We start from the raw sequence: 18,477 nt of genomic DNA on the forward strand, positions 1-18,477 counted from the left end.
GAAATCCCACAATCATTGTCCTTGACTTCTGTTTGGAGAGAGTTATTAAAAAGGCAAGTCAACTCTGTCAAATATCTCCATCTGCACCAAAAGTTCACAGAGACTAATTAAATAGGGAGAAAAAAAGACTGCTAAACACTGTCTTGGAGGGCCTTCTTGCTATGATATTGTCTCCCTGGTAAATTCCCATAGCTTGTCTGAATGATGATAGGTTTCATACTGACAAGAAATTACCTTAGAGCACCCAGATGACTTAAGAACATTAACATAATTAAGTCTTTAAAACACAAAGACTTTAGTGGCTTAGGACTCATCTATAGCCACATCTGTTACTAATGTCCCATATCTACTCCAGTGACACATAGTATCCAAAATTGTATTTGTCACACCACCTCACCCACTCCAAGAAAATACAAAAAAACGTTTGAATGTCTTCAAGTAGTGAATGCTATCCTTCTTGTCAGGCCCTACCAACTTTCAACACGACACTTTTGAAGTTGATCCTTCCCAAGTGTTAATCTGCCTCAATATAATGAAACTGGAGTTTTTTCACAAGTGGGAAAATAATACAAGCATCACATACTAGTATTTATTTGCTCCTGACACACTACCAGGGCTATACAAAGAACTGCAGGGTCCTTCAACCAGGATAGAAACAAATCAATTTAATCTTGAACTCGATCCAATAGATGCTTTGGCCCAATTTTCTTTCTCACTATACTGGCAGTCTCCACTGTTCTCACTTTCAAGAGAGAAGAGTGGCATAGAAGACAGGATACATAGGGATGTGTTTTCACATTTTGGTGAGAGAAACTGGTTACATGAACAGTCAGCTATGGTATGAAGTAGATCAGAGTAATGATCTAGTAAAGGGCACAAAAATCTCCACCTTTCTGTCAGGTGACCTCTCTCCTGGGTAAAATGGGAGACCCAGTTTGAAACTCCTTCAGGTAAAGGTGGGGAGAATTGTCCCAAGCAGGAGTCTAACCATTTAGCAACAAGAAACCTCACAACTCTGTGAAAAAGAACTCATTTATTTCAAACCAAACTAAGTTTTAAAGACAAATGCTTTCTAGACAAGTGAATCTACAGTAGCCAGCAGAACAGCCAACCTCCACGCTGGCCATGTCTAGGAAGGAAACTAAGGGAAGAGCAGGAGGAAAATAAACTCCAGAGAAGTATGCTCCAGGTTGGTGGAAGAAATTGTTCCAGTGCTGCCACTGGCTATGCACAATCCATTTGTCAGGTGATAACATCACTTAAAAATAGCTGGCAATGCTGTGTGGGCACTATGTGAGCCACACATCTGTCTTCATCTGGTTCTTTTTTGTCCAGCAATATGTGCCTGCACATGCACATTCCACCTGCACGGAACCCATGGGTGCAGCACTGAACCCTTGCCAGGACTGCTGTTTCGGGTGGTGGCTGTGCTGACCTGCCATCATGACATCTCAGTGAGTGTAAGAACATCACAGAATACTGCACTTTGTTGGACACTGAGTGTGGCTTAAAGGCCAAGCAACATTTGTTACAGGATTAACATGAATCGAAATCTCAAAATAACCCAGGGATCCTAATGATGGCTCAGTCAGTCGCACGCAAAAGCTGCATATCTAATGTAGTCTAAGCCACAGAAAACAAATAAATAACTGTTCTTTATTTTCAAAGCAGATGGAAAACCAAATTCCAAAACACATTAAAAGTCACCACTTAGCAAAAAAACCTGCAATGAGAATACTGAGATTATCACACGCTGAGATCAAAGGATTTGAGTGGCTAAAATATTGATATCATGAGTAACTGTTTAAAAGTGATTTCTTCCATTTTTATCAAGGATGTTTCATCTCCATTTCTAACTCAAATATGAAGAAGGGCGGAGGGAGCAGAGGAGGAACATTGTCTAGAGTCTAGTCTAGTTAATTGTACTTTTATTTCCCACCTCCTTCAAATTAACACTTAAAAACATTGTATGGTATTGTTTCCACTAAGTATTGTTTATAGATAGCTGCTGGATGTGTTTTCATACTTTTTAAGAGATGTAATAGCTCAGGGCTCAGTTACATTTCATCTGTAAATCAGCCACACAATCAATTGAGAAAAAAACTATTCCCTGGCTACTGTGAAAAGAAGCAACAACCTTTCCATACCTCCAAGTGAGGAGGTTTTTCTATCACACCACCTATTGTTTAAATAACTATTTAATATCCCACTAAGAAGAATAGGAAATTAGATAGGTAACACAATGTTTTTGGAAAATACCAAGCACAAAACTGCTCCAAAACCCAAGATCCCATGGATTGGTAACAGTTAACAAGCACCATCTTCAAAGCCAAATCACTGGTGCACAGAAGTGTGACAGAAGCTCTTCCTTCCTGTTCTATTTATTAGCAAACCAGGCTGACAGAAATCACTTACCCCCAAGATTCAGATACTTCTGGAAAGCATGGTTCTTGGACAATTTTTTACCATAAGACTTAGAAAATATATGTTTTAAAAATCCATTCCTATAGAATATCCTGTTCCGTGTTGCATGAGACTGATGAGCACCAATTGTCCACTATAACAGCTACACCTTAGGAAAAACAAGTATATAAAAACTGCTAATCTAAAAAGTACCCTCATAGTTAAAAGATTTAGAAAATCATCATCCCCATTAAACTAGGAACTTCCTTTAATGAAATCAGGCACTATTTAAAATGCCCTGGTAACATGCTTTGCATGAGGATTTTTAACAGCTGCCTCCCTTGCTCACCCAAAGCAATCTAGATTTAGTCAAACTGATTATTCTTTCCCAAAAAAAGTTCACTTACCATCCAGAAAAGGGTTCCAGTGGCAAATTCAGAATAATGCTCTATAGTAGACAGTACACTGAATATTAAACATATCAGCACCAAGAGAAATCTGTAAAAAGAAAATAGTGTTTAGTGACTTGTCAAGTTGAACTGTAAATTTAGATCCAGTTTTATCTTGCATTCACATAACTTTTTGCACCACAAGTACTTTGTGTTTAATCAGTTAATTCTTCCTAGTCAAGTGAGTACCATCATTTTGCATTCATTAACTTTTAAGAAAAAATAAAAAAAATGTATACACACAGATATAAAGGAGTATACAAAAAGGTATAATATAGAATCCTAGAGTCATTTAGGTTGGAAACAGCCTCTAAGATCATTGAGTCCAAACATCAACCTAACACTTTCACGGCCACCAGGTGCCACATCTACATGTTTTTTGAACACTTTCAGGGATGGTGATTCCACCACATCCCTGGGCAGCCTGTTCCACTTATTTACTCACTGATGCATTTTGTATGTGTATATCTGTATATATAGAGAGACAGAGCTACCAACAGAGATGCAGGTTTAGCCTTTGCAAAGAACTACTTGCATATGGAACACCCAGAATACGTGTTTCCTTCAGATGGAGGGCAGACTGAGCCAATATTCTTTATGCAGCACATTTAAACCATGACTAGAACCAGGAAAACTGGGGGAACACTAATTTCTGTGGGCACACAAGGGCCCTTCAGCTTTCCTTTTCCTCTTGTAGGAGTGCTGAAGAGTTTTAGACTGCCTTGGGATCCCCAGGAGCACAGAACAGAGGATGATGAACACTGAAAACAATTCTCATCCCCATAACTGGCACTCTTGGTCTGGTCATTCACACACTGCAAGCAAATTGCAAGTACATGCTAACATAGACAATGCTGACTTGTTCAAGCCTAAAACTGGATTTGAAGTTATAAAAAAACCCAACTACTTCCATTCCTATGGCTCTGGAAGGACTCTAACACTGTTAATCAAAAGCTGAGATTTGAGAAGATCACGGCCACCATTAATTACTAGATTTCTTCAGCAGTAGTTAGAGTTCTACATGTACAACTGTCTCTGAACCAAGTTTGTGTTTCTTCAGTATTTGCCTATCCTGATCCACACTATTAACATGGATTATCCAAGTTCCTAATCAACTGACTGAGTGCTTTTTAGCAGCACCCAATGGACAGTGGGGTACTTCTAGTTCTTTTTGAGTTGAAGGCAGGAGGATAGTATCTGATAGCTGGTTATGTAATTGCTCCATCTGATATCTGCTATTGTGCACTCTTGTACTTAAATGGTATAATCTGATTCATATGGGAGGATTCAAATATGTTTTGGAAAACATTCTTTTCTTGTGCACTCAAGAGGCTCTAAAAGGCTTATTTGTATGATAATTCATGTATGAATTTAATTGTAGTTGAAATTAAAAGGTAGAAGAGATATAAGACACAAATACAGAATTTATAAAACAGTAGTAAACATAAGTGTACTGTTATCAAGTATTTGTAACTGCAAAGCTGAAGGAATATTTATGGCAATCTAGGATCTATGTATTTAAACCCCAGCCAGAGAGGCATATTCAGCATACGACCCTTTCTAATAAAATTTGAGAATCAGTCATTACCTGAAGCAAAACTATACATTTTAGCAGACCAAAGAGTACCGATGAGTCTTTAGTTCAACAGTGTGAAGCTGAGTTAGCACTTTATATTTAGTGTTTCCCAAGGCCCTCGAGCATGGCCAGCAGGCTGAGTAAGTCAGCTCAGTGAGGCTGTGCTGGGAGGGCTGGGACAGGCAGGGACACTGGGGAGTGACTCTGGCAGAGAGTCCCCAGGATGGGGCCAGGTCTGGAGCACAGGGCCTGCATGGGAAGGCCAACAGCACTGCCCATGATGCAGGAGCAGCCTTTCTCTCTGCCAAGGAAAATGACCCACAGGAGCGGTCCCAAGGAGAGCAGCCCTCACCCCATTGCCCCCTGCCCTTCCACAGTGGGGCAACTTCCACTCCACAACCTCAATTTGGGGAAAACCAGGCATGTCCCCCCTCTCAGGGTGTGGACCAAGCCATGAAAGCACAACGGGCTCCTGGTGTCACCAGTAATCTCAGTGAAGGCACTTCCAGGCTGTTCCAAGAACTCTAGCAGTGGTGGGAGACTGCCACAAGAATTTCCGTGTCCCTTCCTGCTCAGTAGGGGTTTCTGGCAGCTACATGGGTGATAGTTGGAGAGGAGAAAGGGGACACAGAGGAGGAGGAGCAGGGTGGGGTGAACTACAAAGCACAAACAGCCGGTCTGTTCCGAGCTGCAGCAGCCCTGCAGCCCATCCCAGACAACCCATCCCCATACAAGATGATGGTTTTGGATGCTCTGGAGGGTCAGCCACTGCCATAATGTCTCACCACGGCTGAGGTCCCTCCAAGCAAAAGGAAGCAATGGTTGACCCTGCAAGGCAGCCATCCCCTCTCCCCACCAGCTTGGGCTCAGCTCCCTCAGGAAGCCCCCCTTGCCTCAGTCAGTATCTGCCTGTAAGGCTGAGCATGCTGGGCTCTTGTCCACTGCCAGAACTGGGACAGGGGTGTCACCTGGATGACAGCTATTACTCTTACTTCTCTTGCATCAGATGCTGTTCAGGAATGATAAAGCACCCAGCAGAAGCTTTGTACATTCACTAGAAACCATGATCATCTCACCTGAGTTTTCTTCCCTTCCACCTTTAGCTACTTTCTCCATTTCTCTCCATCACACAGTTCAATTTCTTAAGGGTTCTCTACCTTCATAGGTTTCTGACACCTATTTGCACTTTAAAAAGTTCTCTACCAATTATTTACTGTTACAGTATAATTACTGTGTAGTTACTGAAGAATTAGTCAAAGTACTCATACTTTATTGATACATCTTAATGATTTCTTCATTAATGGCAAATATCCAGGGCTGAAATGTCTTTAGAAAAAATAAGGCTGAACGAGGAAAGAGATCCAGGTAATACAACTTAGTCAAGTTCTTTTAGCACGGGGTAGATCTCAGCCCTGTTCTCAAGATTTACTAGTTACACTGCCCATCACCCCATCCTGCTGCTTTGTTCATGTCAACATACACAAGTTGTCAAGCATATTATTCACGAGGTTTACTTCCATTCCAAATGTTTATCTGTTTGAAAATGGTGGTATGTTATAGGGGGCACAGAGATCTATCACAAAAAACCTAACTTTGCCTCAGTGAGCTGCTACACTGACCAAAGATAAGCCAGCCAGCAGAGGGGGCAGAAGTCCAGCATTACTAGAGAGTTATACTTTAAAAAATGAAAAACAGAGCAAAGTCTTCAGGAGAGACACTGAAACACAAGCCAGTCTTTGTCAAATGAAAAAGAGCAAGTTGGTAAGGAGTTTACAGAATAAGGGTGTTGCCAGCATCCAACACCAGAATAGTCTAGGCATGGGAATATGCAAAACTTTAGCTTTTCCTTAACACAGTAGGACTGTTTTCCATGTAAAGTAAATGCAGATATAAAAGTAAGGTAAAGCAGGGTCATAAGTCTCTTTTGCTTTATACATTTAATGAGATCAGTACATTAGTACACAGAAGCCCTTGCAGGCACTGAGTACCCCACTCTGTTGGATTCTGTGCCCCATCAGTTCTTTATCCAAACATCTTTTACTTCCAATTAGCAATCCCAGTGATGGGTAAATGGAGAATGACACAAAATGGTGAACAGACTTATCCACACACCAGGGCAGTGCTAAAAGCACACAGAACTTGGCTCTCTTTCAGTTCAGAGCACGCTTCAGTCAACAGTCAAAGGAACTCAGAAACCCGCCTGGTCCCTGAAATCAGCATAGCAAACAACTCAAGCAAAAATGGACCAAGCACTTCTTGAAACTAGTCAGTCTGTTGCTTCTCATCTTTTTTATGAAACTGTTGTTCTATTCCTGCCATTACTGCAGATCTTATTTCTAGGCAAAATGCATGTACAAAGGTATGGTAACTCCCTCCAAGTACAGCCCTTTCATTTCTTCCAGATCCCTGCCATTTCAGTTACCTCCTTTCAAAATACCTTTGTCTTCTTTTACTGCCCTCACTAGTAATAAATAAAAATCCAAGGGTTATTCCCATTCTAAATATTGTCTATCAAGATCCTGAGAATGACAGTGCACTTTACACCTTCTCCACTCTAAGATAAGCAAAGAGAAGAACTGGATATCCCTACATACCCTGAAGATACTATCCCTACATCTTCAATGACATTTCCTATTAGGTCTCAGGAAAAGTAACAAAATTTGTAAACATCAAAAAGAACAAAAAAAAAAGAGAGGTTTACAAAAAATTTGAGAAAAAAAATGTCGCAAAGTGCCAAGATGTAGGTGCATAAGGATGTGTAAGGGAGGACAACTGGTGCCACTTTTTTGCTAAGGGACCCAGAACTGTGAAAATGCTGCTAATACAGCCTGCAGGTCTTGTAACTTCTCGCTAATTGTTGCTTCTCTCCTGTTTTTATGTATTAAGACACTCTCTCCTTTTCCATTTCCAAAACACACATTAAAACCATTCAAAAGACCCTTTAAATTCACTTATTTTACAGCACTATATCTTCTGGCCAGTGAGTGTCACTCCTTCCCAACAAATAACAAAGGCAGATCACATGAACAGAGTAAGTTGCAGTGGGGACAAAGTCTATCACAGATTAATCACAGATTAATCAAAACCAGCAACAACAACAGAAGAACCAAACCAAATCAAACCAAACCACATAATAAACAAACAAATAAACAATGTAAAAAGACTCCCCACGAGAACATAAAGAAAACAAGCTCAGTTCAAAGGCAGTTCACCTAGTCAACCAGTAAACCATGAACTGATAGTGAAGATGTTGTCCCAGTAATCTGTAATCACAGAAAAGCTCTGGCATAAAAACTATAGGTTTAGAAAAGAAGACTGCAATAGTTTGTATGGAAATAGAGACATATGCTGCAGATACTGATCTGTTGCACAGCTCAGCAGAGAACTGCAGTGGCAGCATTCCTGCATGCAGTCTGTCAGCAGAGGAAAATGTGTTTTATTAAAGAAAAAAGATCTCTTTTTGAGTCCATCTTGGCTGAAAGATACAGCCATTAAGTGCCCTCAGTTGTAAATCCTAAAACAATCTCAGTGATTTTTCACTTTTATGTGATGAGAACACCATATTCCTTTTCCAGCTAGGCAAATTCTGTGGAGAGAAAAATTGTGTTAATAGACACTAAAACTGCTAATAATTACTCAGACAAGGCCCTGTGGGCTCTGATCTCATTCTGTCCCAGTCCCCCAGTATTTGATCTAGCTGGAATAAAGTGAGTGCATGAATACTGCCACGTCTTGGAGCAACATGTGCCCAGGGAGCAGTTCAGCAAACCTGCAGTTCAATAGCTGTGCAATCTGGTTGGATGTTGAACAAGATTTTCTGCATTTTATTCTTTCCATGAGTAACGTGAAAAAAAATATTTGTTTAGCTGGCATATACAGCATTACCCATTACACAGAAGATCCAAAATACAGAAACACATTTTTTTTTCTACTGCATGTAACTGCAGTAAAAAGCTGTCTCTTCAATGCTACAAACAGACAAACCAACACCCTCAGTTCTACTGCGCAGGCATGCACTTAAACATGATAATTTTCTGTTGGCTTCCTCCAAAAGAACTTTACCATCCTTTTTGACTCCTAGAAGACAGTGCAAGAAGTGCTTTCAACCAAGGCCTTCCCAATACCAAGGGCTCTTTTTTTGATAACAGCTCCCCCAGATGCTGGAAACCTCCCCCACTAGTGATGCTTTACATTTGAAACATACCTAGTCTTCCTTTTGTCCATGGAACCCCAAACAGAAGACCTAGACCTGCACTAATAATCTTGCTGTGCAGTCTGGGGGCTGCTGCAGTCTGTGATCTCCATGAGGACAGAAGTGAGAGGGAATGGCAAGAATCTAATTACTACTCCTCACAACTAACATGAAAGCAGATCCTCCCATCTCCCACATGAAGTATTGAGAAACTGAACTTGAAACAGATAAGGGATAGTTTCTGGTGTTATCAGCCAGAGTCAGACAGAAATGAGATGGCAAAAGTAGCAGCGGCATTTTAAGGTAGATACAAAAAAATACACAAATCCCCAAATGGTACTGTTTCAAGCAATTATCTTATGGTATATGATCCCTTAACACAGGTAGCAGTTCAGGGGTGGACACAACCTCAGTGTGAAGAAGCTGGGACCGCTCTCCCCTCTCTCACTGGATATTTGTGTCCTGGAGGGGGAGGCAGAACAGGGTCGCAGCTGAGACCCTTGAGGTGCCATTCAAGACCCCTGGTTCACACAGCAGCCCCATAGACAGGTTTTAGCCACTGCTGGCAATGCCCCTTGTGTGCACTTAGAGCAGTTTATACTCTCAGTGCTCAGCATAGACTGTTGGAAAGAAGCCACGGGGTTGAGTTGGGTGAGTGAGTGGTATCTGTGTTATGACAAAAGTGCTGGAGACAAGTTGCGAAAGCAAAGGTTAAGCCCTCCCTGTACCCCAAGTAAATCCATTGCCATAGAAACAAACAACCCTTTAGCACCTGTCTCCCTACTGGAGTGGAAGATCATTTCTTCCTCCCTCTGATATCTTTAAATCACACTGCCTTCATATCTTTTTCAAGGCTACAGACTCTGTCACTGAGCCACGCACCAGAATGCAGGTTAGTTTTGACAAGTCTAACCTCAAAGATAAACAGCTTAATTAATTGCCAACTGATCTGCAGAATCCAACAAGCTATGGCTCTCTTGCCTCTCAGGCAATCAGAAAAGCTCCTTGTGGATTGCTCCTAACAGCCTCTGGAATGCTAAACATAGCTCTAACCAATGACCTTTTTAAACATACCGAGGAAAAAACCTTGGGTGAGGGCCAAATTCCCTGTAAAGAGCAGAACAATAGCTCAGTACATGGCACAACATGCAAACCTTTAGACTCACCAGTAAATCACAGAATATGCTGAGTTGGAAGGGACCCACAAGGATCAATAGCACTCAGTTTGTCTCAAGGTCTCACTTCAGTTTTGGTTTGAGAAACAAGCTGTCCCTCCTAAATGCAACAGTCAAGTCTACCAGTGTTAACTTGTCAACAAGTGACAAACAGATCCTGGGTCTCCCTAAATATTTCTGATCAGATTTCTGGGATACCTACAGGTAGGACAAGCGGATGGGGTGTGTTTAGTATTGCTGGCTTGGGGTGAAAGTATTTAAAGCTCGTCCTTGTCATGTGGCAATTTCCCCTTCCCCACCAGCTGCCAGTGTGGCTTTCCTGTTCTCCCCGTTATCCACACTCTCCTGCAAAGGGCAGTTCTCTGTGCTGCAAGGGCGTGAAAACAGGTTGTGATTGTTTACTTGCTGGCAAGTAGTTATTTACACCAACAGGGAACAGTTTCTCCTGTTGGCAGCTGTTCAGTTCCTAAAGGGAAGAAGCTGATAAGGTAGAGACATAAATAATTACCAACTAGTAGAGCTAGTCTACTCTTTCTTATCCTAAAAAACCAGAGGTGTTACTTTCCAGTATTTTGTCCTCTTGAGTCTGTGATTCTTAAGGATGTTAAGCCACAGTTTGAGCCGTTACTTCAGCAAATACTGTTTTTCTTTTCTACCATATAGCTGCTAAAAATAGAGAAGTATTTCCTCTCAAAACACCTGAATTTCTTTTCCTTCATTTTTTTTTTACTTTGCTGAAGACAGAAACTTATTACCAAACACCTATTTGCAGACTCTTCCTCATGCTCTATTTAAAAAAAAAAAAAAAAATTACTTATCAGAGGTAAGAGGATTATCTGAGAATCTCCCATTTGGTTTCAGATTCTCATGTAACACAGTTCACACTTACTGAACATGAAGTGTCAGGCTTTCCCGAGAAACATCTTGCTAAGGTAAACTAAATTTTAATATTACTTGATTTCTCCTAAGTTCCTCAAGCCTCATGTAAACACAAAAATACAACTGCTTTTTCATCAGTGTTTTTAGACCATCATCCTTAAGGCTGTTTCATGTGTTAACAACCTCGGGTGGGCAGTTCTTTTGCATTGGACTGTTGATCAACCAGGGTTACAGGTTACAAATGAGTGTTTCTCTGTGTCCTGGTCTTCCTAAACTTTGCTTCCTTTTGGAGAGTAGCTAGTGCAACAGCAAACATGTTTCTGTTGTTATGGTAGCCAGGGACAAATTATGTTTAAGAGATTTAAGGACCACAAGCACTCTTTACTGAAGCCTACACTGGGAACTAGTAGGTTAACTATCAACACTGAGAGCAAAATGATGTCAAGTACTTTATCAGGGGTGAACCTTTTCAAGGTCATGCTATAACAATCTCATTTTCCATGGAAGACAAACCTAATGAAAGTTCTTAAAGGCGAACTTCATAATTCATAATTCCTCTTTTTAAGTTTATTTGGTGGGGGTTTTTTTAAGTTTTGCAGCAAATAATGCCATTTCTAGCAAAGACTGTGCATGTAGGTTTTTGTGTTTGTCTTCTGCAGATAAGTGTTCTTCAAGTGTTGATATATGAGATTCTTGTGGGAATTACCTCTTGGACAACAAAAAGAGATGGGTGAGGAGGGGGCAAACTTAAATTCACAGGCAGAGAGATACTCTGTGGTAATCAAGTACAAAATAGTAGCTTTGTGGCTGCCTGGGCTTACCAAACTTCATTGACTCTGCTCACTTGTGTTTAGGGAAAAAAAAAGAAAAATATGAGTTCTATAATGAGAGAAAAATCAACCAAAATTATCAAAAAACTATTAAAACCTATGCTCTGTAGCATTCAGATGCCTTGATCATGGGTTGCTGGTGATTTTAACACAACCAGACACATCTTTTAGCTGCTATTCCTTCCTTGAAACTGAGCGACTGTGACTCCACCATATGAAAGCTCTTCAGCCAGATAATTGCAAATGGCTTGTAGGAAACCCTATCTTTCAAATTGCTTAGGATAAAACAAATTATCTATCTGCTGTCTGCTCCAGAAGATTTGAGCAACCTGGTCTAGTGGAAGGTGTCCCTGCCCATGGCAGGGGGCTGGAACGAGATGATCTTTAAGGTCCCTTCCAACCCAAACCGTTCTACAGTGCTATGATGTGAAGCCAAAATACTCTGGTCTACTAATACACTAGGACAGAAAAAAATCCCATTGCTTCAGCTGGACTTAAATTACAAGAGAAAAAGATTGAATTGAAGCCAATATGTCCAAGTAAATCTATGCAACTACACCCATTGCAGCTTCAACTTTTTCCTTGATGATAGACTACAGAGTTGTCCAGAGGAGACCAATAGCTGTAAGTCAGCCTGTTGTTAAGGAGAATAAGTGAATTCAGCCAACAGAAAGTTCTTTGAGAGGCTCCAGCTTTTTATGTTAACTGGTCATTTTGTGGCAGGAAAATTAAGGACAGCATTTCCATTTTTCCTACTATAAAAGTGCAAGATATTCTCATTCCTGAGTGCAGGAAGCACTACACTTTCTTCTAAATGGGACTATACTGTCTTATGTTGAATAGCCATGTCCTTCTAGAAAACATTCCTGCTAGTCCAAGTAAAACCTCATTCCAAGTCCTTACATATTTTTGTTATCCAAAGGAGATTCTGACTAAATCATAAAGAGAAGGTTGTCCATGTGCCTTTGTGGGCAAGTTTTCATGTCCCTCAGTTTTCTCATAAATCTATTTCCAGGTTCCTGGGGCTTGATGTTTGTTGAAAAGTCTTGTGCTTATACATATGTGATCATACACAAATTAGAGTTGGTTGGAAATTTTGGTAAAGGAGCAATTTTTCTGCTGAAAATACAAATATGTTAAAATTAGAAAGTAGTCTGGGAATGTGTTGGTTTCAGCAGAACTGGAGAAGGAGACCAGACAGGTTTTACTGGAAACTTGCCTAGCTTTGGACTCTACTAACAGGGAGCCTGCCTGGCAAAGAGTTTGGGCATATCCGACTAACTTTTTTTGCCTCAGAATAAAATATTTTCAGAGATTTGAAGCCCTCAACCAAAGGAAAATCCCACCTTTCACAGAGATATACCGAGGGTGTCTAGTTTTGGTTTTTTCTTCAGCTCATTCTAGGTTGCATCCAGAAATGCCCAGTAGCCCCATTGCTGGCAACGTGGAGTTACCCAGCTGGCTCCTAGCAGAAGTAACCAGCCAGTATTTCTACAACACTAGAGAATTTAAAATTTAATGTACAAATACATTCACCTGTGTATATATAAATCATCACAAACTGGTTTGAATCAATAGTTAATCCCAATGCTGTTCAAATCACAGCATGAGCCACACATCACACAAAAAGGTCTCCTGTTTCAAACCACCTTTCTGAATCAACTGACTGAAGTTGTTATGTTACTTGTAAAACATCCACAGTCCCTATTAGTAATGGCAACTTCACATTTTCAAAATGTTTAACAGCCTAACTTATTTGCTGTTCCTTAAAGAGCAGTAAGATTTGGATTTTGATTTTTCAATCAGTTTAGCTGGCAGTAGTCCAGAACTGACAAATTGCATTCGTGCATCCATTACACCAGGAGCACTGATCTTACAGAAACCTTTTAGTCAGTGCCCTGCCTTTCCTAGGATTTAAGCTCCCTGATTCCCCTGAGTGCCTCTACCTTCCACTAACATCTGTCCTTCTGTGTTTCTCTTGTTTGCTCTTACGTCCCATGTCTTGTTACCAGAATGCCTGGATGTCCTCTCCCTCCCTGGTCACAGGAATAGAACTTCCATTTTGATTCTGTATCTAAGACTTTCTAGAAGACATATAATAGCTTCTTTAAACAGTGACAGAAGCATTTCATCATCATGACATCAGTGTTCATGATTTTGATACATTTATCACCAACCTTGACTGGAAGACAAAAGAGTCAGCAGGTTTAGGCATGTGATCTGTGACACATCTCCACAGGGACAGGAAGTTACTACCACCATTTACAAAGCAACACCAACCTCTTTGTAGTAGTCATATTAATTAATGTTTCTTAGGCTCAGTATCAAAAAAGGGAAAGAACAAATGCATATAATGATGCTCTGCAAATATATTCACTAAGTGAATGCCAGCTCAATTATCATGAAGACACCTGAAACACTTTTCTTCTTGAATTTGGTACCATGTGGAGCCCACAAGTTAATGAGCAATTGTAATGTTAACACCATGGAATATCTTATTTTGATGGTTTCTGCAAGAACAGAGTTTTCTCCCACAAAAGCATAACCAAATTCCATCAATAGCACCATATCAATGTCAGAATACAGTATTTGTTTTCACTACAGAAACAAATGATTTCACTATAGAAACAGCATTAGCCTGTGGGGACAGACATTAATGCATATTCATTGCTCAGATTATTACCAAACTGAGCTTTTAGAATAAGATGGATTGAATTTCTTACAAAAATGATGGAAAAAGTCATCAATAACTTCAAAAACTGGAAATAAACCTTACGTATGCTGTGGCTTTGTGCCCTGTGGTTAGGTTACTCTGTGCCCAATGCAAAGTACACTCAGATCAAAGTTCTTCCTTAGGAACTTTTCTAACATCTCTCTCCTGAAAAGACTCTTTAGTGCCAAACAATCTAATTAAGCTCAAAGTGAAGTGTTTTCACCTTTGGGGTTAATAATTTCTCTCTCCTCTATATAAATGTCTATTTTAACCAAACGTGAAGAAATGTATCTCTGACTTGTCTCATCCTCTGTCAATATTAGCTGAAACTTGCCAACTGGCTCAAAAATTTTTGGTAAGGCCCTTTCAGACAGACATGTTTAGACAGTGTGGTTGAAGAAACCTCATTTCCTTAGGAAGAGAGGTTAAGAATTAATAACTGTCCCCATGTATTTTTAGAACAGCCAAATCCTGAAACTTTAGAGAATCCTAAAGACAATTCCCTTTAATATTAGTGCACCTCCATTAGCAACTTAAGCCATTCTACCATATCATCCAGTTAAACATGCAACTCCAAGCAGTAAGAACAGTCCACTTTACTAAAATAAACAGTTCTTGAGTTTATTCCCTTTAATACTGCTCATCTTTTGGTGCCTGAAGTTTATCATCATAGATGAGGCATCTGCTTAGGACCTCTTGGTAGCTTTTTCACAGATGAAAAGCAGCTCCTGTAGTTCTAAACTGAAAACCTTGTCAGTTCAATTTCTGCATAAAATGCCCAAATAAGTAACTGTTATGCTGGCAAGGAGCACCCTGAGCCCAATAATAATAATAAGAAGAAGAAGAAGAATTAAAGGCCCTATCTTATGAAAGCACACCATGTTCAGAACTAAGCTGTGACATCAAGGTCAGAGCCAGAATCTCAAAAGCAGCCATATGCTTATAATTACTCTGAACTTTAGTTGTTGCTTGTGTTGGTCGTACTACAATCACATCATTGGAAAAAGCAAAATATCTGCCTGCATTCTAGAGATAATTGTGGAAAGGACAGAAATGGGAATTTGACAGTCCCTTTTGAGATAAACAGTTATAAATAATGGGTTATAGGTTCCATTTACAGATAAAAACAGGAGCTGGAGAACACTATGCTGACTTACTTGCTATATATATTTAGTTCACTAAATGAGAGCTGCCACACTTAAAGAATCAAAATGTATGCAGGCAAGTGCCCCACAGTCATTAAAAGGAAGGACCAGATCCTTACATTTCTTGCCTTTCAATGTTCTTTACATCAACAGCAGTTGCATGCCAAACAAAAATGGAATATCAGTCAGAATGGTGGCTCTTAACTCCTTCAATTGCATTTACAGAACAAGACTACAGCATTTCTTACATGAAGTTGGAGGAGGTAAAAAAACCTGAGAGAGCAAAGTTTGAAGAGAAACAATAATATGAAAAAAACCTTGTTATTTCTAATTTGTCCAAATAATCTGAATTCTCTTTTTTTTTTTTTTTTGCATTACTCATGGTGACACAGGCTCTGGTACACAGAAACTTTTATAAAGGAAAAAACCCTTAGCTGGCCAGCCCCCATTTTATAAACATGTTTTTGATCTTTTGTACTTTCCTCCCGAAGTTTTAAGTCAGTGACATTATTGATGTTCTTCACATTTTTGTAAGGATTGTGCACTCTGAATTATTCAACAGTAATTCCTTAGTTGAGTTCTTTTCAAACACGGTGCCAGGAACATGTACATGTGTGTGCATGTTCTCTTTGAAGAAGCCATGGGAGTCAGTCTGAAGGAGGAAAAGGGTAACAAAATAAGCTTAGAGCATGTTTTCATATAAAACAGAGGCAATACCACAGTCCTCTGGTGGCAAAAAAAAAATAATAAAAAAGAGACAGAAGTTTTTGCAGTCTTGGCCAACTGGTTAGAACTTCCTCTCATTCCGTTCCAGCCTTGGTCAACTGGTTAGTACTGGTTGCAGCACCATCAGACCACTTGCTGACATGCCACAACTCCCTAAGATACCAAAAGCTACTCACTTTCTTGCTGAGCTCCATTTCTCCCCTTACAGTGAGATGTGACTAAGCTTAGGAGGGCTACAGTGAGGGCCAGAAGCAGCACATGTTCTGCAGAAGAAATGTGTGTCCAGAAGAGAAGGTGAGAGAGGGAACCTGGCTCTTTTAAAATTGGTAAACTATTATGTCAGCTCTTGTCAACCCATACTCTAGGGAAGCCATACTCCCTGTCTTTGCCACACAATCGACAGAGAGACAGGCAGCACCCCCTGGGAATGATTCAGAGCAATAGCCATTACTCCCTCTGAGTCACCATTTGGAGGAGTTGTTTCCCCGTAAATCATGAGGCAGCCTGGAGAGCAGACTTTGTTGCTAGGCAAATTCTGCATTTAGGAAATGTTTCTCAGTCAAACCAGGTGGTCTGCAGCACTTGCCAGATGATTTGCAATGTTACTTTGCAATTACTAGGTACGATTTTATATGAAATTCAACAGGTGATTACGACCCACGAGGAGCACTAAAAGAACAATAGTAGACAGTTCTTCAAGGTGCTGAACGTGTATTACTAACCTGGCAGAAGACCATCCACTTTTTCCCATATTGGCCTGTGTTCCTGCTGGTATAGTAAGTTGAACTGGCTCTCCAAGTATAACCAAGGACAACCAGAGGTGGCAGGAGCAAGCTGAATGGTGAAGGTGGATGAGGGGAGCAGAACTAGAGGTGGTTTGTTAGCAATGAGCTGCTAGATCAGCTCACCTCATCCCATAGGAAATCATGGGATATAAAGGCTTGTCTAACTTTTAAATGAGTGCAAGGTCTAACACTCATTTAAGAGGTGGCCAAACCAGCATGAAGTAACCTGGAACAGCTGCAAGTTCTCCCTTAAACTTCCACAGTGTTATACAGTAAGAAAATGGCAGGCCTGAGAATGCAATCTAAGGGTCCCTCCCATGGGCCTCCCTTTTGACTTTGACTTGCCTCCCTTTTCAACCAGCCTGTGGTTTCTCTAGGGCCTGCCAGGAACCCTTCCAGCTGTGCTAACTCTAGCAGTGATGCTGACATCCATTTGCTAGGAACTGGACTGAGACCAACAGCTCCTTTTGTATCTCCCCACAGTCATTACCACTTCTTCACTATTGACTTGGACAAGATTCAAACCAGTTGCCTGTGGGTGAAAGGTTCCTTGTCCCATCATGAATTCCACGCTCCCTCTTTTCCCTAGCTTCCAGCTGTCATCTCCTGCCCCTTCTTCCCCCCAGTGGCTCTCTGAGGTTCTTGACCATTTTCAGCTGTCCCACAGTTCCAACTCTTTCAGCCTATATCCAGCCTTCTGATCTCCAAAACCTGCCAGTCCTTTTTCCTTCATCCTTCCTGCTTAAATCAGATTCTCTTGAGATAGAGCAGTCCTTGAGCTAGACTGCTCTTGTATTGCTTTTCCTCCAGCTTCAGCATCACTGGCACCAGTCTCAGGTTCTATAATAAACCAGTCTAGACTTCTCTGTCTCCGTCCCAGGTTCTTCTCTGTCCATGTTTCACCACATGGAGGAGCTGGACTCTCTCGTCCACCCTTTGTCTATGGCCAAGGTGACCCACAAAGACTTGGAACTGTGGTGGGAAATGTTGCACTGCCATTCTAGCACTTTGAGGACCTACAGTTGATTCTGGTTTTGGTTTATGATCACTGCTGCCTGGTGTCTAAATAAGGGGCAAGAGTCTTCTTATCATGAAAACTGTCTGACTTCACCCCTCACCACTCAGTTCACATGTATTTAGCCAAATACACACAATATTCTAGCCTACAATGGAGCCATTCCAGTAGTAATTAAATGTATAAATGTTTCAGAAACAAATTCATCACACAAATAAGATTCCATTTGCAACCAAATTATTTAAATGTGTATATTTGCCCAGAACCTTCATTATCGTATGTATTGTATTTTTCATTTAAGAGATAAAATTTGACATTTGGATGTGATTTTTAAGCAAGTACATAGCTGAGTTTAGAAATCAAATCCGAGCCAGGCACATGCTTCTTTTTCTGGACCAGAAAAAAGGGCCATATGGCAAATAGCTGAACTTTAATACATGTGATCTCCGATACCTGAAGGCTCCTACATAGCCACAAGGATTGGTTGGTTATGATCAATGTATTGTCATTGCATGTGACAGCTGCTTCTCAAGCTCTCACTTCTTGTTAACTTCTCATTGAGATCCTCTGCTCTGGGGTATTGTAGGAC

The 18,477-nt window shown here is 40.6% G+C and overlaps 1 protein-coding gene across 1 annotated transcript in view; it reads right to left on the reverse strand.

Moving 5' to 3' along the window:
- LOC103760656 (potassium voltage-gated channel subfamily KQT member 1-like) overlaps window positions 1-18,477 on the reverse strand; it is a 472,219-nt gene that overhangs the window by 451,008 nt on the left and 2,734 nt on the right. The window contains exon 2 of the mRNA XM_029965019.1: window positions 2,811-2,901. Coding sequence (XP_029820879.1) covers window positions 2,811-2,901 — 91 coding nt within the window. The remainder of the gene's footprint in view (window positions 1-2,810; window positions 2,902-18,477) is intronic.

The sequence above is a fragment of the Manacus vitellinus genome, unplaced genomic scaffold, assembly GCF_001715985.3.
Source record: "Manacus vitellinus isolate BGI_N305 unplaced genomic scaffold, ASM171598v3 scaffold_88_pilon, whole genome shotgun sequence".
Taxonomy (NCBI): domain Eukaryota; kingdom Metazoa; phylum Chordata; class Aves; order Passeriformes; family Pipridae; genus Manacus; species Manacus vitellinus.